This window comes from Plutella xylostella, chromosome 22 (genome assembly GCF_932276165.1).
Source record: "Plutella xylostella chromosome 22, ilPluXylo3.1, whole genome shotgun sequence".
Lineage (NCBI taxonomy): Eukaryota > Metazoa > Arthropoda > Insecta > Lepidoptera > Plutellidae > Plutella > Plutella xylostella.
Window position 1 is genome coordinate 7,564,988 of NC_064002.1, and position 23,044 is coordinate 7,588,031.

Here is a 23,044-nt window from a genome sequence, read left to right on the forward strand (position 1 = left end):
CAAAAGGACTTAACGGGTATACGGCACGGTATTAAAGCAGACAAGTATGGTTTAACAGGATATAAACAATTTAAATACGTACTGCGTGACACGTTGAACGTGAATCATATTCTGATTCAGCTTTTTATTTGACAATAGGTGTAGGTATGTACAATCTTAAATAAAGTCCGTTTCCAATTAAAAGTCAACTGGGTATTCGTCAATCAAATTCCCTTCATCACTATCTGGCACGCTACAATCACTAAGAATCTATAGCCAAAAAATGTAACTTTCAAAAAATATCTTTATTGTTAATCAAGGTTCCGATGCGTGATTGATAACTTGTGAACAAAACAATCGAACACTGAAGACTTACGAACTATGTAAATAAAACTATGTAGAAGGAAATAAAAATACACGCGTCGTTGCATAAAATAAGTCCCTTCTTTTTCGATCTTAGGTAAAACTTGTGAATAGGTTGACCGCCCCACACCCCTTTCAGTTTTCTCATTAGACGATATTTCGTGATTTTTTTAATGACTCCGCTCAGCTGCAGACAAAGGCCACAATACGCGACCACACACGGGGCATTGTTTCTGCTTTTATTGAATTCGATGCTCATTAAAAGCTTTAATATAAAAAGTGGGTGCAACAATGCACCTCTGCCTACCCCGCAAGGGAGTACATTAGTACAAGGCGTGAGTGCGTGTGTGTGTGTGTGTGTATAAAATGCTGCATTAATTTTTTTTTGCTATATTTATGTACAGTAGTAGCTCAATTTTGAGCTGTTGTTATTATTATTATTAATGGTCTTGGCTTTTGCATCTGTGTCTATTTTTACCCGACTGCCGAAGGAGGAGGGTAATGTTTTTCTTTTAATTTTCCGCCAAGTGACAGAGACAGAAGATTTTCATTCTAAACACACAAAATAGTAACTCAGCTCATTTCACTATAGTTTTTAAAGTATCGATCATGGATGTGTAGAAAAAGTAACGTATACTGTATGTACGTGGTACATCTATAAGTCAATGATGACGTCATTAAAGTTTGAACGTCACATTGACATTCGTCGCTGGAGTGCAGCGAGCGGCTTGTCAGTGCCTGCGCCTCATTAGCCGACCGATGCTGTGCAACTACGAATATCTGATAGTGCCATCGTTTATGGTTTCATTATTTATAGTAATTTGATGAAAAAATTACGCATAAGATTTTACCAACCAAACTAAAACTAAACGGGAATCGAACAAAAACTAATTTGTGAAAATCCTTGCATACCTACGTCACAATCATAGATCATTCTAAATCCGTTTTTTTTATAGTTTTTCATAAATTTTAAATCAAAGATGTAGAGCACAGCATTAAATTGATAAAACATTTGACAAGCCAAAACTGGTAATGGTAGCCTGTAGTGGTTGGAAGAGGAAAGCTCAGCCCTTCCTTAGGGTCAATTTATACTGGGGCAGAGTCGAAGCGCAGCGAAGCGACAAATTCTTCACAACTAAAGCAAAGCCGCACGAATGGTTGGTTGCGTTGGTCACGCGTAGACGCGCGAATCGCGAAGAATGCGCGCCACTTTTTAAAATCTCAGTAGCAATGTGTGCGTTATGCTGTGGGGTTAATGTTGTATTTGTAATGTTCAGTATTGAATTGACGCTTCGCTGCGCTTCGACTCTGCCCCAGTATAAATTGACCCTTAGACAGTAACAGTTACCACATATCTATGAGTTACCAGTTACCTACCGGATAAAAAGTGAATTAAAATTATTTCCACATGAAGATTTCGAAACTTAAACGCAAACTTCTTATCTTATGCCATATCTGTATCTTAGTAAATGCAAGTCCTGCGGCAGGCCGGGCTGGAGGGCCCACCACTGTGTAATTAGGCCGCTTGTTGCCTCTGTAACATACAACACCATTCAATGGCATCGCCTCTTCACCACCACTCCTTGTGTCGCTACTTGTCTAATGTTCCGTGGCAAGCTGTTCGAGTATCTTAGTATAGGTGTTGGTGTTACGGCTTGTTTGTATGTCGTGGCTAGTAATTATGGGGTTTCCCAAATCAGAACTTCACAAGGTTGTGGAATTCGTAAATTAAATAGAAATTGTATTCCTACAATTTATAATTATATTTTTCGGTGGATGGAATTTTCTGTCAATATTTAATCATTTTAGGTAGGAGTTTGGGCCACGTCTCATGGACTTCTCTCTTTAGTATTTACTTCTAATATAGTTGGGTATTTGTTTCCATCAACACATTGTGCAATTAATTTTGTCGCGGCTGCAACAACGATAGACACAATAGGATGTACCCAATGTTAGTCCAAATTAAATATTACCATCTTTGGGCCAAAATCGAACCTACCCAACATTCAAATCTGGGACAGTTACTAACCGCTTTACCATCCAGTCTATGCAACACTATTCTCAATCCCTGTTGGAATTACGTTGTTGCCTGAAACAATTTCAGGAAGCTATTACCTGAAAACAGTCTCCTCAACACGTGTCGTTGGTTATAAAGAGGTTATGAAAACGCGTGGTCGTTGTGGAGAGCTCCTGTTTGGTTGAACGCGTGATTAATTTTCTTATACTTCTACTTACACGTGTGTACTCAATAGCTAAAACGTTTTGGGTTTTATCGATACAATGTGTAATTGATTTTGTAGGTACTTGAAACAAGAATTTATGTGTATATTATTATTGTATAACATTACTAATATTTTTTTAAATTTTAATTCATTTACGTAATAACTACATTTATAAAAATATTACTAGGTATTATTAGGTATCTACGGTTTAAATACTTAGGTACATATTCAGTTTCAAACGGATGTTTGAGCTAAAGTTCGAATCAATATTAAATTAGTCAGAATATTCTTGAACATTGTTTGCTTTACATTTATTATGTATTATATGCAGGAATTTTTAAATGTTTTTTTTTCATTAATCTGTAATCTAATAAAATATATAATAGTCAACGGATAAAACGTAGGGCCATTAAAGGTGCTGATTAAATTAAAAAAAAAAACACACACACACATACTGTAAACCCTGCGCTTCGTAAGTGCAGCCTGTTTCATTTTTAACGAAGTGGGACTCAGAAAAGCGACGAAATTTAATGACTTAAGGTTTGAACAATAGCGGACAGCTGGCGCTAAACACAGGCCACCGTATATGACGATATAATCTGCGGCTTTTGTTTCACTGGCGCTCGTTAAATATTTTAATAATACCATAGAGACGCCTAGCGGTGACGCGCAAAGAATGGCCGTTCTTTAAGCCGTGTGTGTATGTAACCATTACTTCTCACTGTGCTTAAATTTCGTTGGTATTATTATTTTACCGCACCCTTGTGAGTTGTCCTGATTTCAGTCGGGCCGAGATCTCTAGTGCTTGACTGGATATGACGTAGTATAAATACCTGTACATTTAAAAATACCAGATTTGGAAAAAGACGGCGGTCATCCGGCTTCACTCTTGATGGAGAATTGAAACACAAAGTGAAATTTAATAGTGCAGCGCCCTCCATAAGACCGGCGAACCAGCAAAAGTTAGCAGCTATTTATTTTGTTTGATACATATTATTTATTTATAAGTACGCTTCGTTCATTATTTATAATTGAACTATCCTTATTTAACATTAAAAAAAAAACAATAGTAGGTAATATTAAAGTATAAAATAAAGTACACCACGCAATTCCTTCATCACGGTGTGCCCTGCATATGATGCCCTTACATATGGATAAATATTTTTCTCTAGCTCTAACTAGCGCCTTCACTCTATAATGTTTCATCACAAAATGAAATTGGAATATTACAGACGTGTAAAAATGTACATTAAGTATGCTAATCATTGTAATATTTTCACTATATAATAGTTAATGATAACTGCCCTAATAACTAAAATATCGTCAACCACAATACTTAGGCACCGAAAAACACAATACTAAGTATGTGTGCTGCGGAGGCTGCTCCCGCGGCCCGGCACATCCGCCCGCGCATTTCGTTACCCTTAATGAAATCCCGTCAAAGGAATGAAAGAATTTAATTTAAGACGAATCAGAAAATATTCAGCTGCCGTTTGCTAGTTATAAATCATTTGAATGCTAATAAATTCGACTAGCTCCAGGTGGGGGGAGACGATTTCTTTCGGCTCCACCTTCGTTTTCAGAGGAAAATTGAATAATATTCTGCTTCTTATTATAAAATTCTTTCATAAAGCCACCGGCAGCTTTCGGGATTTCCTTCAATATCGTTAAAGAATTTCATTTGTCTTGCGGTTCAATACCCCGTGACGGGTGCGATGAGAAACATTTTCCTTTTAAAGTGATGCAAATAGTTGCTTTATTGGACTGTTGTTCGACAAAGAGGAGCGCAGCACAACAAGGATATGACAATATAGCGCCTCCTGCACGGAGGGCGACCGGCTCTCTCACAATAGGAATCCTCGGGCAGGTCACGTGACTATCTATAAAGGACTCCGACTTCGACAATGAGAATGTCGATGTGAAAAATGACAGGGGACGGCCACTGACCTCCTTTACCCGCTCATTCGCCGGAGAGAATATTAAGTGAGACGTTTAAAAAACCCCTATTGGATTTCGGGAGAGCAGAGAACCATTTGCACATGTATAAATAACGAATTCGTAACCGAAGACTCGCGACTTTTACGAGTAACATTAACAATGTTGAGGGAGCATATTAAAGGCAATAATATTGCCTCGAGGTTTCTAAAGAAAACGTCATTATTCGTTGATAAATTATTCATGAGGCTGATTTTATAATAACGGGATTGTGCATTCGGCGCAAGACGCGGCGTTGCAATACGACGCCTGTATGTTAGTTGGTGGCAGCGCGTCGTAGCGAGCGGAGGCCTACGCCGTAGCGTCGTAGCTCGTAGCGCGTAGCTCGTAGTAACGCCTACGACGGAACTCTACAGTGTCTGTTCATTGGTTCAAGTGAAAAACTATTTGGTGGTCTAACTTTTGTTTGATCGTGTTTTGTTTTGCGAGTGACCTTTTATGGATATACTTGTGTTTGGTAAGTTGGATATTAATTTATTTTATGATTTGATTTCTTTTAGATTTAAAGGACAATTTCTTATTATAGTAATAAATAAGTTTGAAGTAGTTTCTATTTCAGTATAAGTACCAAGACAAATTAATAGCTGTATTTAAAAAAAAACAAAGTAAATAACAAAAAAGGCTCATTAATTCCGATAGTAACAATAATAATAAATTTGGAAGCTAATGTTAGCGTTCATTTGTTCCAGTGAATGTTCATTTGTTACTAGATGAAGGTGAGTGTAATCAACTGAGGTATCTGAGTTCGATTCCGGGCGGTCCGTTGTTCATTGTCTGGATGTTTATCGCTGCTATTGTGTCAGCACACAGTCTGCTCCGTTCTAGACTCACTGAAAGATCTGCTTTTCCAAGGTGGATAAGAATAAAATTTGATAAACTATATAAAAACACACACACTGCCCTCTTTAATAGTTTGCTGTAGGACAGGATCCTCTTTCAAGACTGGAGTGTTTTTTTCTTAATCTCCATGCTTCTCCTGCCAAGCATGGAGATTAAGTTGGAGATAATTTATCGATAAGTTTAAACCCAAAAATAATAAAAATAATAATATAGCATGACTTTATAGACTAAAATCAATGTGCATTAATAATAAATAACGTTCTGGTTTTAATCACATAATAACAAGCACAGCTCGCCAAATCTATTGTTTAGAATGAATAGATTTTCCTCTCATTATCTGTTGAAATCACCAGCTGCAATAATTTAACTCCCGTAGTCAATAATGGGAATTTAAATAACATTTCTTAGTATTGCTGTCAGATATTTTCATAAAACAATACCTGTTTGATTTTGATATTCGGAGTAGTTAATAAGTCAACTGTTGATAAGTTTTAATAGAAATAGCTGCTATATTTAATCTGTAGATAGGTCATAATAATAAAATCTTAGGAGTGCATAAAAAGAGCCTTGTTGAGTATCACCTGTTCCAATAAAGTTTTGAATGAATAAATAAAACCTGAAAGGAAACGTTTCTTTATTTTAAAAGGAATAATACTGCAGTATGAGTGTTGACACTCTACAAAGTATTTACTATTGTATTTCTTTTTTATGATAGGTATGAAACAAACAAGGTTTTACCAAGCAGATATTTTGAAACAAGAGACCTATCTTTCCTCTACTAGTAATGTTTTCTTGGAACAATTTATCGTTCTTAATAAAAGGTCTGTGATTGGCCAATCGTTTATCAAACAGAAAATATTGTTTTTCTGAGAAAACCCTCTTCCATTTCGTAGAATTTTGGCTAAACCAATTAAGTTATATTTCAGATTGTTTGCTAAACACACTGTAAACATAGGTAGGTATTATTTTGCAACAGTTTATAAAAGTTTTTTTTATTATCGTTTTACAATTTTCGAAATTGCACAGTTATATATATATATATATATATATATAACTGTGCAATTTCGAAAATTAGTCATATCAAATCAGTATATATATATATATATATATATATATATATATATATATACTGAATATCATACGTTATGTGATTATTATTAGTGGTTGATCTTATTATAATGTACCTATTTGTAATTTATTTTTAAATAGCTGTGTTTGAATTAAGCTTGTCTAAAATATCAAAAGCATATTAAGTTGGTATATGTCCATAAATTAACTATGATTATCAAGCTTCTGAGATTTTATTAAAAAGTAAGACATTATTTATGTGCTAGTCATTTTAAAGTCTTTATGAAAAACATCAGTTGGGAGAAGTCCTTTCATGCACTTGAAATTAACATTCATAATATCCATATGCTACTCGTTACTCACTTATGTACGATTAAGAATATTCCACGACTGATTGACTTAAGTTATTTATGAATAATGAGGTTACTGACTGTAAAATGAAGCTGTCATATGCTTGCCACAAATAAAACTTCGAAATATGCCGCCACCGCATACATGTACATGATTGTCATAGCAATAATGGCATTGGTCGGCTTATGAGATTTGACCAGAATGAAGTGTGCAACGGCATGGCGCGAAACGTGCTGGTAGCGAGCGGGTTACTCTACCTTCATAACAAACGAACCGACCAGAGCTGCCATGCAATCGGTACGCTTAATGCAACGATCTAGAGTCGTGGTTAGTGCAGCAGCACTCAGAAATTTAGTTCTTCGTAAGCTAGAGTGACTACGGTCTCAATGCTTCTCGCCGTTTGACGGGAATACTAAATTGTGTATTCAAACGGACACAGATATGTGACTATTTGAACTCCTTCCTAGAGCCACGCGTGTGAGGCGTGTCGTGGGTGACTGAGTACTGGGTGTGGGTGCCACGTTGGTATATGCGGTGTGACAGTATGAAATAACAAAAACATAGCTGGAAGCAGGGTTCAACTGCTCCAGGGTGGAACTTTTTCTTTGCTTACGAGTGTAATATACGATTAATAGCATAAGTACACATAAATTGGTACACAATTTTCTTCTTTCTTACATAAAGTTGTTAACTACATCTTGCCTTATTTGCTAAAGAAATATCGTTACATCAACAACTTCCAAGATATTCTGTCTTTAACTAATGAAGATTTATTACAAGAATAACAATGTTCTTATTTTATTTTTCTGGAGAACTGCCTAACTTAACTTTTCAATTAACAGTGAACGTGGATTTAATGGCAATTGTAGTTATTTATTATTCTGCAAGTAAATGTAAGATAGATTGAATCATAAAGTAAATTGATGGGTTCTGTGGAATGGTAGAGGTCTACGTTATTAACGACGGCGACGGCTGAATTATTCTATTTTTATTTTTACTTAGTATATAGATAGAAAAAAATTAAGGTAGTTTTTTTAAAGGATTTTTAAATAGTGGAAATACCAACAATATCAAAGGCAGTATTTATATAGTGTTGCATGAATACCTAAGGTTTGTGTATGATTTTAACTATAATTAAATATATAATTTTTTTAAATCACATTGTTTGTCTTTACGACTTGCCTTAAATATGGTTCAAGTGCGTTTATAATTTTCATTTTATTTATAGGTAACTGCAATACAATGCAATGACCGATATTATTTATTAAAGTATGGGTATTTCGATGCGTCCTAATGATTTAACAGATTGCCTTAAAACTATTGTATTTTGGAACATGATTTCACGACCCTTACATTAATTGTCACTGTTGTCCCCAAGTTTCCAGCAAATATCTTTCGTAATTATGTCATGTAAGGACCGAAACATGCCGTGCTAATGTGTTTAAGTAATTTAATATTCTAATTTGTAGGGTCCATGGGAAACGATAGAGCAAACATTTACGCGTATTGTAAAATTGCTTGGGTGCGCCATTCAATTATTGTTTATTTCTACCTAGGCACTGGAAAGTAAGAGATATATAAAATAAAATAGCTTTTGCTCACGATCTTACTTTAACAAGGTTTCACGTGGGAGTTCCGGGATATAAATAGCCAATGTTTTAAGTAACTCAGGAGGTATAGAATTCTATGAATAAAGTTACATAAATAAAATAGCCTCTTCTTGAGCTAGCAATAAAATGTTTACGTTTATGTTTAGAAAAGATATGAATTGTTTATTAACACACACACACACATGTTCACGCCTTGTACTAATACCTTGTGCCTTGTACTCCCTTTCGGGGTAGGCAGAGGTGCATTGCTGCACCCACTTTTCGCCAGAGTGTTATGTTAGTCCGAATGTAATAGGGGGCGGGCCTATTGCCATTTTACGGGCACATCCAAGACCCGAGAACAAATATCTGTGTTTAAACAAATATCTGTCCCAGCCGGGAATCGAACCCGGGACCTTCGGCTCAGTAGTCAGGGTCACTAACCACTACGCCATTCGGACGACCGAATGGCATAGTGGTTAGTTGTTTATTAAATAATATAATAAAGGGATGGTAATCAAGTCACGACACGGATCAAACAGAACGGAGATGTGGGTGACGGTTACTTAATAATGTAATCTAAATAAACATGCCGCGGCGACACCCTCACAGCCCCACGTAAATCGACAGAGAGAAAGGTAACATACGAACATGTATATAATTACTTGTGTGGAACATTACCCATTGGGGCACCATTTGTAATTATAGCAGACTTTATAGTACGAGCGGACTCCAAGCGAGCCTACTATAAGCGTGTAAACCCATAGAAGTAAATAAAATAAGGTGAAATGCAGAATATATTTACCGTAACGGAACCTGAAATTTAAAAAAACTAAGACATAGTTACTAAACTGACATCAGTTTAGTAACGAATCGTCTATGAAAACTGAAATAACGGAACATAATTATATATATTTTGAAGAGTTTTTTTATTCTAAAATTGTAATGTAGGTACTACCTAATTGCTTTTGCTAATTGCTGTGAGTTTTGGTTTTTTTATCTGCTCTTTTTTCTACATACTTACAATGCATTTTGAAAAAAATATGGCTTCTTTTATCTTTATACAATTTTTTGTATCACGCAATGACCCGTGTACTTAATTTAACCTCCAGTTGTATATTTTTATAATATTTCTTTGAAATCCGCTATTTATGTGATATCTTTAGAAATTTAGGTATTTTTATGTAGATATATTTCGCTTTACCATGATTTTATGCAAGTCATCCTTAATATTGAATTGTAGGAGATTTTGCGTTGTAACAGCGTTGCCAAGCTCGACATCGTAATATTATTTCACAGCACTTTTACACACTTATATTTGATGTAATTATTAATATACTTATCTAGTAAATAACTTTGTTTTTAAAAGTTTAATAAAAAAATGTCTACTGACATGTGACTATCTGAACTTCCTCTGGATAGGATGTTTTGAATTCGAAAGGATAAAAGGTGACCAACCACCCCACGATGTTAAGAAAGATATAAAAAATAAATGCATTAACATAGAAAAAACCCTAAGTTCGCAAGTCAAATAATAATACATAAACAGGACCAAACCAAAAACATGATTTATAGGTAGTCATGTCACTTATTTACAACTCAAACTTGCCTAACTTGTTCTAATTTCGACGTCAAACTATAGAAAACCAATTCCACTTGTAAGATTGAACCCTGAGTTTCAGTTAGGAAATTTGATTGAGTTAGTCCTTATACAATGCGTTGCTGGCTGCATTCTCTACTACATATGTACTCATCCTAGTATGTACAATGAACATACATATTCTATTAAGTTTACATATAGGAGGACGAAATGGAGCCTACATGACATGTACCTTTCCATAAATTGACATGTTCCAATCCAACGAATATATCATTCGGCAGGAGAGTTGATGTGACTCGGGCGAATATCATCAATCTATGCTAGTGTTGACTATACTTCGGCACTTCGCAGTAAATGGTTATCTTCTTATTCCCGAATGTGTGCTTCATTATTTACCTTTTTGTAGGGGTGGGTGGTTTTGGAAAGGTGATCATTGTTATAAAAGCTTTTGGCCTAGATATTTTGTGTTACATGTGCAGATAATAGATACATAGATTGTTTGTCTATGCGGCAAACACCATCAACGCGTAGACATAATTTCAGAACTGCAACCTAGAAGAATCCAGACAACGGGACTGGCTGCATAAAACTGCACTATGACTGTTGCCTCTAAATTCCATTTCCCTTGTCTTTTCCGATCTCGTTCGGAAAAGCAATAAGTGTTGTAACATGGACACCGCGCAAATGTACGGTTCAGAAACCCAAGACGTTTTTGCGGCGAGCTAATGGTCTCGCGACGATCCACCGCGGCGACGGTCGTTTGTCGACGGATTGCTATTTGTATCACGTACTCTACTTGTCCGTGGGCGAAAATGAAGACAGAACGTAATAAAGGTATTATTTCTTTGCGCCCGCCCTTAGCAATACGTGGCGATAGGTGCGCGAGACAGACTAATCTGTTGGAAAAGTTTCGTTCGGGTTCGTTGCCCTAAGGGTTGTAACTTGTACATAAGGGCAGAGTTTCGGTCAATTGATTATATGGTACAATCAGAGTATATTTGGATATAGGTACAGTTATTTTAAATTAATATTCTGAGATAGTTAGAGTGAGTTACTAGCGATAACTTAAAACCAAAGTAAAACACGTTCAATACACACGGCACCATGAAAGTATGGTTTTTTGTCTTCAAAATTAATGTTATTTATAGTTAATTATATTTTTCACATAATATAATACTAGCTTTAGTTTTGAGTCATTATAAGCCAATTCCATTTCCCCGCGACGCACCGCGGGCCACGCTCCAGTCTTCACATAACATTTGTCAGTGTAAGCGACTGACATGTTGGCTGCAAGCCACACACGAAACTACTTTCAGCGGGAATGAAGCTTCAGCTACCAGTTATTATTTACTTTCATCATTTCAGACTTGTTTTCCAACTTACACACTCGAAAGCGCAAATTGTGTTTGTACTGTATTTATTGTATGAACCGTATATGTATTGCTTGTACTGCAACTTCCCTCAGCAGATGTGTCGAACATGTCCAAACTTGGGAAAGGAAACGTTTCAAGAAACGCCGAAGTTAAGTTTAACTTGTAATAAAATAAAGTTGGACACCCGACCGCTACAGCTGCGTAGGGATGTCGAATACCGACCGAGCCAACCGACACAACTTTAATTTCACATCAACAGAAGTAATCAACGAAAACATTTATACAACATACATAGTAGGTAATCCTGCATATTTACTTTTTGTTAAAAGCAATACATACTCATACTATACTCTCAACACATGAAACCCATACCTACAGACCTTTCAATAAAATAAAAAAACACCAGCCAATATAAAACCAAAGCTGTGCAAAAAGTTTCATATAACGAAAACGAGCGAACGCAGGACGCGCGTCGATTTGCTGACGAAATTACAACTATTAACCCTTTCTGCTTTTTGGCCCGCGCACGCCCGTACAGCAACAATAATTCTTATGCGGAAGATACGGTCGATTGTCAGCTTTGAAGGCGGGTGGTGTCGTCTGAATGAACAAGTAATAAAATAAAGTGTCACGGGAATATTGGCACAGCGCTGGCTGTCGGCGGTGACGTATCGGCGGCGCGGGCGGGTCGCGGGCGCCGACTATTTTTCCAACACATCGACAGGGATAAGTTTGGAACGTGCAGGAAGCCGACTCGCTGGCGAGCCAAAATGAACTTTATGAACAGCCAGTGTGGATAGACGCGCCGGTATCTTCTCCTGTCGGCAGAAGGACCTCGCTCACACTATTGCCTTGACTAATAGCTCAGTGCGATTGGGAAACTTACGGAAGCCCAGGTACTGGAATGTTTAGTTCACCTTTATGGCGTTTTGAACGCGAATTTGTTTTTGAACTGAAATGTAGTGCCGGATTTAATGTTGTCATTAATGTTCCTTTGAACACAAAGGAATTGCTGGAAAGTTCTAAGAAGTGAAATAACAATGTTTTTGTAGATAAATAGGAAATAATGGCGTCAAGTAAAACAAAAAGATAACTTGCAGATTTATTAATGATCAACAGTTTTTGTGGTGAAACTAGCGAGCTGAGACAAAGAGTGTACAATTTAGCCAGTTAGAGTGGTGGCCAACTCCCATATAAGTCGGCGAGAGGCAAAGTTTCGCGATGTAGGACGCTATAAAGAGCCACTATAGTCCGGAGACACACACCTAGCGCCACAACTTCTTGTTTGTAAACCTCCTTTTTAGTACCTCCTTAATGTGGAGTAACACGGTCACTTGGTTTTATTTTACACTTACTTTTAACGGTCATGAATGGCGTAATAGTTTAGGTATAGTTGTTTAATACCTAACTATAGTACGTACGTATAAATTTCATTAACATTACGTAGGTAAACCAAGATTGACAAAACAATCTGAGCGTTTTAAAAATTTTATGTAGGATTTCAAACGATTAAGTAAATACGCGGTATGGAAGATAAAATATCAAGATACAAACTAAAAGTTATAGGTGTTCTAGTATTTTTTTATGCGTAAGCACATTAAGTAACAGATTGAATAATGCAGTCTTGCTTTATACATTTACCCAGCATGTGTACCAGATAGTTTACACATGGCAGCATTTAAGTCCTGTAGCAACATTAAACAAGTAACAGTGTAAAGTTTTCCTATCCTCAAAGTAATTAACTTTAAAGCACATAATGTCCTTGAAAGCTTTGGCTTAGTAAAACTTACGAGCTTATAAAGTTTCAAAAGTGTATATATCAAGGGTTCGACTGTTTAGTAAAATTGGATGAAATTGCATGAGTAGTAAGTATGCAACTAATTCATCATACTTTGCTTTCTCTAACAGGAAATTTTGCCGGGCTCCTTTGATTGGAATCATTGTGCATACCCCTTATGCTCTAAAGTTTAGAGCATAAGGGGTATGTGGTAAGTGTGTTTAGAGTCTAAACTCACTTCCTAATCTTGGACCATTTTCCACCTCACTGGTCCACTGCGGGCGGGTTCTTACGTATCTCGGATTCCTTGGCGTGCAGGTCTCCTCGCGATGTTCTTTTTACCTTAGGTAATATTGCTAATATACATAGGTTCATTGCACTTACATAATTTCTGAAGATTTAATTGGTCACATTGAATATAAATAACTTATCACATCTGCATCTACGACTGTATTCTCAACACTGAATCATTTATTGCATCCATAAGTTTTACACAGGTGTTAAATACATTAAACAAAGAACTTCTAGCACCTAGGATTCTAGGTACATATTTATGTATACGTCACGTGCATTATGGCATATAGTATTGAAGCTAGCTATTAGCAAAGCGGAAGTATTAGCGAGTTCTTGAGGCGCCGCATTAGTGCTCGGGAGTTGGAAGCTGCAGGCTGCTGAGGTGCACAAACATGCGGCCCCGTGCCTCGCCAATTAGTTAGATAGCTTGCCAAACACTGCGCTGTAGCAGAGGTACGGCACCGCAAGCCGCGACAGCCTTCAGGTGTTTAGTAGACAGTGTTATATAACTCTGTTTGAAAGGTATTTAACAGACTTATTATAGGCTAGGTTAGGTGTCGTAAATTAATTAATGATTCAATACCTAGTTATAAACTGGTTTAATAAGGTGTTTAGTCTTTACTAAATTGTGTGAAGCGGTGGAATTTTAGATGGTATAGACATTATAAACATAGTTCGCCATCTATATGCTAATGATGACGACACTCAGCACTGCTGCTGCGTAAAAAGATGATTAAAAGTTATGAGAATACTTTTCAAAAATTTACAGGTAGTTTTCAATGATGTGAACAATGTTTAGACGTTTAATTATCTTTAACATTCCAAAAAACAAGCCGAAAGTTTTTATTTTTATTTTTCTTTAATTTATACTTCTTCTTGCTCCTCAATCCTCCAAGAAAACGTTTCCATTTTTGATTAGCACGTTAAAACAACAATCAATAAATAGGGATTCGACTATCTGTGGCTTCTCTGCACTTTGCTAGTAAGCAAGCCGTTCCTTGGATGTTTGCCGGAGCCGCTCGCAATCTCCATGAATGGATAACCCGCTCGGCACCTGCTTGCCTTTGCCCAAACAAAAAAATCACATTAAACCCTACCACCCACACATTATGGTAAAATTTAAAATCGCAAAGAATTCTAACGGGTTAGGAGTTTTTAAAATTAAAATTCCAACCTCGTTTCTGTTTTTATTTAGAAGCTTATGCGAATATCGGAAGCTTTACTGCCTACTTACGATGTGGCGTGGCAGCAGCTACCAACAATATGTTCTGCCTGAAATTTGTGTCACATAACTAACAGTAAGGCACCTCTTGTTGTAAGCAACAAGCCTTGCCGTCTGTAATTTTTATAAGCGTTCCCATAAAGCACAAACGAGGGCACTTGAGCAAACATAAACAAGACATCCGTCACATAAGTATGTAAACGACGCCACATTACATGAAGAGCGAAATTATACAGTCAAGTCGGTGTCTAAACTTTCCATTTAGACGGAAACAGGAAAAATATTCGCAAAATGTCCGATAGATTAGCCCGGGCCGAGAGGCGGGCATTTATTGAAAGTCGGAGGGCGGCGCGCGGGCCATTAGTCGCGGCCTCACTGAAAAAGTGTCGCTTTCGCTGAAACATAGCACCGTGAGGCCGCGCGCTCCGCCGCCGCCGCCGCCGCCGCCGCCCGCGCTCCATTCCAGATGTATTTTATTCGGAGCCAATCGATCTCGGGACAACGAACGAACCCCGTGAATGGAGTGTCTCACGAGGCGATAAATCCGAGCCATCCTCGATACGTTTAATGAAAAGATCCTTCCGCTCTCTGTTTTATTACTATTGAAAGCAACGTTTGTCCGATTCTAAAGCAATACCTTCTAAATTGTAATAAACGGCTGTCCTAAGCCATCGCTGAGCTAAGCGTTATTGCGCATTCAGTTAGCGGCGTATTGTTGGGCTCTCGAGCCTTAATGAGAATGAATGACACTCCCCAAACTATTTCACACGATGCTGAACTAAACCAAAGCTCCAAATTCAGATTTATCTGGCTTAAAATCCTTACATACAATGTGCAACCTCAACTAGTATAACTATAACATAGTGTTTTAATCCGCGTATATTCTACGTTTCCATTTTATTCCACATATGAAACTCGGGAGTTTATAACTTACACCTGTGATATAAATAGTGAAATGAATAAGGAAGTCGTTCACGAATCAGCGACATCGACAGTTCGTTAACCTGCAGAATTATTTGATGTGTACACAGAGCAAGAATCACCGTAATCCGTTGCCAAAACGTTTGGTCACGATCACAGGTCGTCCCGATCGCGATTCTATGTGATCAAACAAGAAAAAATATACGATGTCTAATAGCTTTTTTCTTTGTTACAGATTGTCTGAGGTTGCAAAATGGGAGGGCACAAAGCGGGCTGGCATCAGCTCTACCATTGATGGGATAACTCAATTTCGCGATGTCTGAAAAGGGAATATTTGGTTTGCCGATTTAAAACCATCGTCGGTGGATATGTTGGAGGGGGTGAGGCGGGGGCGATGACGCGCGGGAGGGGGGGCGCGCGCGGCATGGCTCCGCCACTGTTCGCGGTCTTGCTGTGGCTTGGAGGAAGTGAGTGATGAGTTGATGACTCATTTTGATTTATTAATTTTCATTAAAAATTTGAATTACCGCTTTAATTATAATTTTACGATATATCTAGGATTTTTGGATAATTGCAGTGTTTTGGGCTGGTTTAAATGGCAGCTGTTTTAATACTTAACTAGAACATAGAACTCGGGTAGAAATGTCTCCAATATTTTAATTTCTAACTACTAAGTGACCTAAACTTCTTTACCGAGTAGTAAGTAGCAAAAAGAACAAAAAAACGATCTTATAAAAATAACCACTCTTCAAAAGGTAAAGTCTGTGGAGTGACAATCATTTATATAAAAAAAACAACGTGATGTAACAACTGTTACTTTCATAAATACGTTCTGCGTCCTACCTTTACTTGGGCATTCAAGGACTAACGCTACTATGACTGGCTAATACTGATAAAGACTGGCACCTTTCAGTACGGTGACTAACCCTGGACGTGCTCAAAACATGCAATACAATTTTTTTGTTTTTGGTTACAAAGTTGATATACTTCGATTTGATATGCAAACAAGTAAAAATAGTTACAAAGTCATACGACTACGTATTGTTTATCTGTTTGGGATAACGAATGACCGCAGTCAAAATGTCAAAACTCAGAATTGATAGCTTTGCTCGTGCGTAAAAATGTTTTCACAAAAGCTTGTATCAATAAAAAAAGGTTTCTGTCTGCAGTTTCTTTACGATTATTTCATATTATTGCGCTAGCTCAATATATTCTATTTCTCGGCGCGTTCTCGATTCCGAAGCAGATCCACGTAGCCGGGTAACTAGAGGAGTGATGAATTATTAAAGTCACTCCGGATACAATTGAGTTTTGGAATCCAATCGGCTAAGTAAAGCTGATTACCGCAGATGTAGGGGGCCGAAGATATCGAAAATTGTGTAAAGTGCCAATCTCCCAGGAGCCAGGCAAGCGAGCCACGGCCGAGGCAAGCACGCACGTTCCACACTTATTTATTACTTCCCCCCCCGCATTCTCTGGCCACCAGCCTAGAATAAATAACTCGTCATTTCTTTCTCCTCCTCGCGAACTACAGCTTAGTCTTTTGTACGGCCATCGAGCAGAATAATCAGAGCAATTTTCAAGCTCGCTGATTTCCATCTTGATGTACTGAGTGGAGAGCTGAGAATAAATATTTCCTAGTGCGCCTACTGACTGTAGACGGGATGAATCTTGGGGGGTCTTTTTTGCTATTATTAGGTACGATTGCGATAAGTAACACCGTCGTATACTATGTATACTTACTGTCTAGTTAGTAGAACTCGAATAACTATTTATGTACAGTACAGTCAGCTGCATAAGTAGGTATACACTTTTGTACCTTAATAAATTCACAAACTGCCTATTCATTCATTTAAACATTGACGTTTTATTTAATAGGTAGTTTCACAAGGTACAAACGTGTATAGCTACTTATGTAGCTGACCGTACGTCTAATTTATTTTCAACCTGTAGAATCCTGTAGAATAATGTTCACAAACCCGTCTAGTGAGTCAGTTCAAACTGGAAGCTAGTAAGGTAGGTCATATTAGGGCATAATCCATCCGGCTCAAGTACGAGCACGGAGGAAGGTCTAGCTTATAGCATTAGCTTCTACCTAGTGTATTACGTTCATGTAATATTCCTTTAACTATAACTACACTCCGTATGTTATAAGTTTTTGGGGGTTCACTACGGGCTTAAACTTTCCACAACATGGTTTTTTATTGCTAAACAGGATGATTTCATTCACCGCAATAATATCGTACAGCAATCGAATTATGTTCTGCAGAAATTCCTCAGAACTCATTGGCTGGTTGAATAGGTAACTAACTGTATTCAAATATTTTTCTGAGAAGCAAACGCGCTACTCGTTAAGCTACAAATGCGATAGAATCCCCTTTTGAATTACAATTACAATACTCATTCTGCCTAACCCTGTATATGCTACAAATCCCAACTTAAATGAAGTCAGCGACTTTAGATGACGTGGTTGTTTTGCGCCATAAACCTATTTTATGAAAAGATTTATTATTCGAAGGGTTGCAAGATTAATAGATGTAATGGAAAAGTTCTGTGATATAATACAGCTCTACCATTCGGTTGGGCCCGTCAACATCAATACCCTATTAGGAAGTCGATAAAAATATATTCCAATTCAATCAGGCTGATTTAGGCTGATATTTTACCTTGGGGGTGTGCATGTAGCATACAAATTACATGCCATTTGTATTCTACGTACCTACCATATGTTTCTAGAAGTATTAGCTTAAGTTAATCTAAAAGAAAATATAAGAAATTGAAGTGAAGTTTTAAGTGAAAAATAAATAACAAGTATCAATTGTTATCTCAATAAAGAATTTCTAAAATAGCTTACTTACTTCAGAATTTTAAAACACTTAATTATGGAGGTATTTTCGCACAATATCCACAATTATTAAAGACCATATTTTAAGGTAAACAGAGACGGAATTCAATTACCTCGCCCCAAATTGAGTTTGTGGGATAATAAATTGTATCTAAGGAGAGCCAGCCGAAACTTAATCAAAATTTCTTATAAGTAATCAGTAATAATTTTAAATTTTTGATAGGTTTTAATTGGTGTTAAGTATTAATTACATTTCTAATTATATTTGAATAGTGGGGTTAACCGGTGAAAGCTGTTTGTAATATTATAGTGATTTATAATATTAATCCAGTACCCAGTACCCATTTTGAAAAATCAATCTTAGAATTGCTAAATATATTGAGAAATTGTATAAGCCATAGCCATTTAAACAACCTCCTTGTTATTACTGGCACTATCGAGAGCCAGGACGGTGTAGATACTTCCACCCCGCATAGAGAATAGAATAGAACACTGTCACTACTAGCAAACTATAATAGTAACTTTAGTGTTTTTATTTTTAACATAATTATATTGTTATTATTCTCTTAATTTTTAGGTTAATGAAGATTTATGTTCATGCAAACAAAGAGTAGCACAAAACACATCTAATAATGAGCCAGGGAACGATAAAGCCCGCGGCGGGCCGTCCCCGTCCGCCTCTCTAGCTAAACCCTCTATTACATAATTTCAAAATTCCTGAACATTCTTTTCCCAGGAGGTCGCAATTTATATTAGTTGAACCTGAAACATTTCGGCCCAGCGAGCCAAAACACATTTATTCTTCGAAGGTAGGCCAACTTGACTGGATCGAATTTGTATCGCACATTAAATTCGCGGATGGTTGGGATGGAATATGATGCGGCGGACCGTAAATTGATTTGGTTACGTTGTTATGTCCACGTTGACGACCGTGAGGTACCGACGGTATTTGTATCGGGCTCGGTGAACGCGATCACGTTCCGTTCACTTGATTTATGTATTCCGGATACCTTTTGTTTTTGCCCAAGGCCAAGATTTGATTACTTTATCTCAGAGTAAATTTTGTACTCCATCGTAAATTTTAGAACTTTGAGAGGAGTCTTGGCTGCCTTACTCCTAAAAGGCTGTAACTACACGTATAATTCATTTGTTAGTCGTATACCTCGAAATCAAAAAATCCTTGTAGCTTTTCACCTTGATAGCGTTTTTTGTTGTAGCGTATAATATCGGTAGTATATTTTGTTACTAGCATATATTTTTAACAGATTTTTACAACAGTAGCAAATTTTTATGTAGCATGTATTATGAATAGCTTATTTATTAAGCTGCATATATTTTGAATAGCAAGTAAGTATTTTATGTCGCATCTTATTTGGGTCGCATATTGTTGTAGTGTAAAAGAAATATCGCGATATGTACCTAATAATGCATTACAAACAAATATCTATCAAGGTGAAAAGCGACTACAGTGAAGGCAGGCAGGAAAGTAAATCTACTATGATTTTTTTCAGACAATGGACAACATTTCAAAAAACTAAAGCTGCTATAAATCGAAAACCATTTCGAGATTAAGCTCTAAAGGCCACAAAAAAAATGTTTTTGTATTTTTTGGATGTATCATTTTCGAGAAAATCATAAAATAGTAAAAAAGTGCTGATGACGTCATGCATCAGGTGCGATGCATTTTGATGATCAAAGCCCATAGATTTACAAACAAAGTAACTGTCACTTTCATTTTAGACTGACGTTGACGTTTTATCGTGACGTTGTTGTTTATTTGGGTCATTTTCATTAATTCTGTTCTGACACTTTCTGACTATTTTTTTTATTTATTATTAAGAGATGACCTCTATATAATATGTCCCAGAGCATGCCACCGCCTACACAGTTGAAAAAATGCTTCTGCTTATTTTTTTACATGATAAGTACCTACTTTCCATCATCAGAAATATCAATGTCATTTGAAAATGACCCATTTGTTGGTTGGCATGTAAACAAAGTTTAAATGTCACTTGTCAGTGTCATTCATGTTTTTTTTCGAGACTCCGGCAATAGACAAAAATAAAAATTGAGCCTAATATGTGAGGTCACTTCCGGTTTTAAAATAATTAACTTTAAAGTTAAAAATAACATGCAAAAATTAATGTATATACAAAATAAAAAAATACGGGTCCACTAATTTTCTATAAACTTTCCGAATAGCTAATAAAAATATAGGGTAAAGAAAATGAAATGTTGTCCATTGTCAGTAGCGATCAAAAATTATACTACAAGAATAAAAATCTATTCAGAAATTTTGATATCGCGGCGAAATGCGAATAGGTGAAAAGCTACAAGGATTTTTTGATTTTGAGGTATACGACTAACAAATGGTATAATTTACTGTAGGTACCTGTCTTGATCGGATGGGAGTTAATGATTTGCCTATTTATATGTTGTGACTTTCAATGTTTTTTATCGGCAATACTCACAATATTAGGGATACGGAAACGTAAAACAAATTCCAGTTGAACTTAACTTTCATAATTTCTATCCTATAATTTCCAATAAAATATAAAAGTCTTCTTAAAATTAATTGATTTGCAGCGGTGAATCGGGATGTATTGGTTGGATATTGGATAACATTTTAATAACGTATCTGAAATATGTCAATGCCATGCGAAAACCAATTTCATTGTGCCAAGATAAAAATCAAACATATAGTTCTGTGACGCACCCCTTCGATACAGCACGTCACATTAAAATCGTTTGTAGAAATCGTTTGCGAAAATCGTTTGTGAAAATCGTTTGTGAAGCTGATCGAAGAGCAAGCAGGGATTCTTCTTATTGTTGGGCAGGAGGTGCTTGAAATGAGAAGGCTTTCTTCTTCTATTATTTGGAGGCTTCTTTGCTTCTTGGAGGCTGCGAGCGGAATGATCGAGGCGGCCCGGACCGCCTATATTTAAATGCGCTCTCCGCCGCGCGGGCGGTGGGAGGCGGGGCAAGAAATGCGTCGACCAATCAGAGCGCTTTGCACCATAAGCGCCCTCATTGGTACTATCTACTATCTATTATCGCGCCTAACAAGCCTCATAGTTTATTTATTAATAAACAACTTATACTAGGTATATTTACAAACTATTACCTAACATTATACCTAACTAAAAACAATAACTATAACTTTATTAGATCTCTACCTACCTATAGACATAACCAAATAAACTTTATTAAACTTAAACAAACAAATAATTATAAACAATTAAATCAATCATCTAATCTAAACAGTCTTGAACATCTCTCCCGCCGCAGCTCTTGTAGCTGGAATCTTGCGTGTTCAAGTGTTGACTGGCAGGATGACCAATTTCTTCGTAGGCCGCCGGAGTACCCCTCTGTTGGTGCGCACGTCGACTGCTCGCACCTCGCCGTCTGGACCGGGGTAGGTAGACACGACGACTCCGCGTGGCCAGCAGTTCCGTGGTAGAGTCCCGTCCGCGATGAGCACGAGGTCGTCCTTCTTGATGGCCCCGTTGGTGGCTCGGGGCTCCCGCCGGTGTTGCAGCTCCGGTAGGTATTCTCGTACCCAGCGCGCCCAGAACATGTCTGCCAGGCGTTGACTCTTCCTCCAGTCCTTGCGGCTGGCCTCGTCGTCCTCGGTGAAGACTCCCGGCAGCGGCACTCGTGACGGCGCGCCCAGCAGGAAGTGGTTCGGCGTGAGGGCTTCCTCGTCGTCTGCAGAGGTCGACACGTGGGTGAGTGGCCGACTGTTGATGGTGTGCTCCGCCTCGACCAGTAGTGTAGCGAGGACCTCTTCTTTCGGCGCGCGCTCGTGCAGTGTGACTTGCAGCGCGTTCTTGACGCTCCGCACCAGCCGCTCCCACGCGCCGCCCATGAATGGCGCGCTCGGAGGGATGTACCGCCACTGGATGAAGCGCACCGACGCCTCCTCCTCCATGGCTGCCAGCGCTGCTTTCTTCAACTCGACGTCAGCGCCCCGCAGGTTGGTCCCGTTGTCGGAGTGAAGCTCGGAGGGACAGTTGCGCCGCGCGATGAAGCGTCGCAGCGCCATGATAGCCGAGTCCGTGCTCAGGCTGCCGGCGACCTCGAGGTGTACTGCTCGAGTGGTGAGGCACGTGAACAGCACGCCGTACCTCTTCTGCTTCGTACGACCCACAGTGACCATGAGAGGGCCAAAGTAGTCGAGTCCGGTGTAGGTGAACGGCCTCTGATGATGCGCGAGCCGTGTATGTGGATGGTTGCCCGTCGACGGCTGCGCAGGTGTGGCCTTCCGTATGCGGCAGGCCAGGCATTGCTTCACTTCGCTGCGCACGGCGTGTCGTAGTCTCAGCACCCAGTAGTGTTGCCGGACTTCATTCGCAGTTGTCTCGAACCCGCCGTGGTGAAGCTGTTTGTGTACCCAAGCGATGTACAGTCGGGTCCACCGATGATTGCCGTCGAGTACTGCCGGTTCACGTTGCGATGGGGTGATGTCGGCGGCAGTCGCTATTCTTGAACGTAGTCTGATGATCTTCTCTTCGTCGAGTATGACTGATAAGTTGTGCAGTCGACTCGTAGTAGGTATAGCGACGCTTGTCTGTAGCGCAGCTATTTCTTCAGCGAAGTTTTCTT

At 38.2% G+C, this 23,044-nt stretch overlaps 1 protein-coding gene across 1 annotated transcript in view; it reads left to right on the top strand.

Annotated features, from left to right (window-relative positions):
• Positions 1 to 4,806: 4,806 nt before the first annotated feature.
• The window catches only part of LOC105382086, a 37,212-nt gene continuing 18,974 nt past the window's right edge, over positions 4,807 to 23,044 (top strand). Inside the window, exons 1-2 of the mRNA XM_038105457.2 lie at positions 4,807 to 5,016; positions 15,830 to 16,061. Coding sequence (XP_037961385.2) covers positions 15,989 to 16,061 — 73 coding nt within the window. The 5' untranslated portion in view covers positions 4,807 to 5,016; positions 15,830 to 15,988. The remainder of the gene's footprint in view (positions 5,017 to 15,829; positions 16,062 to 23,044) is intronic.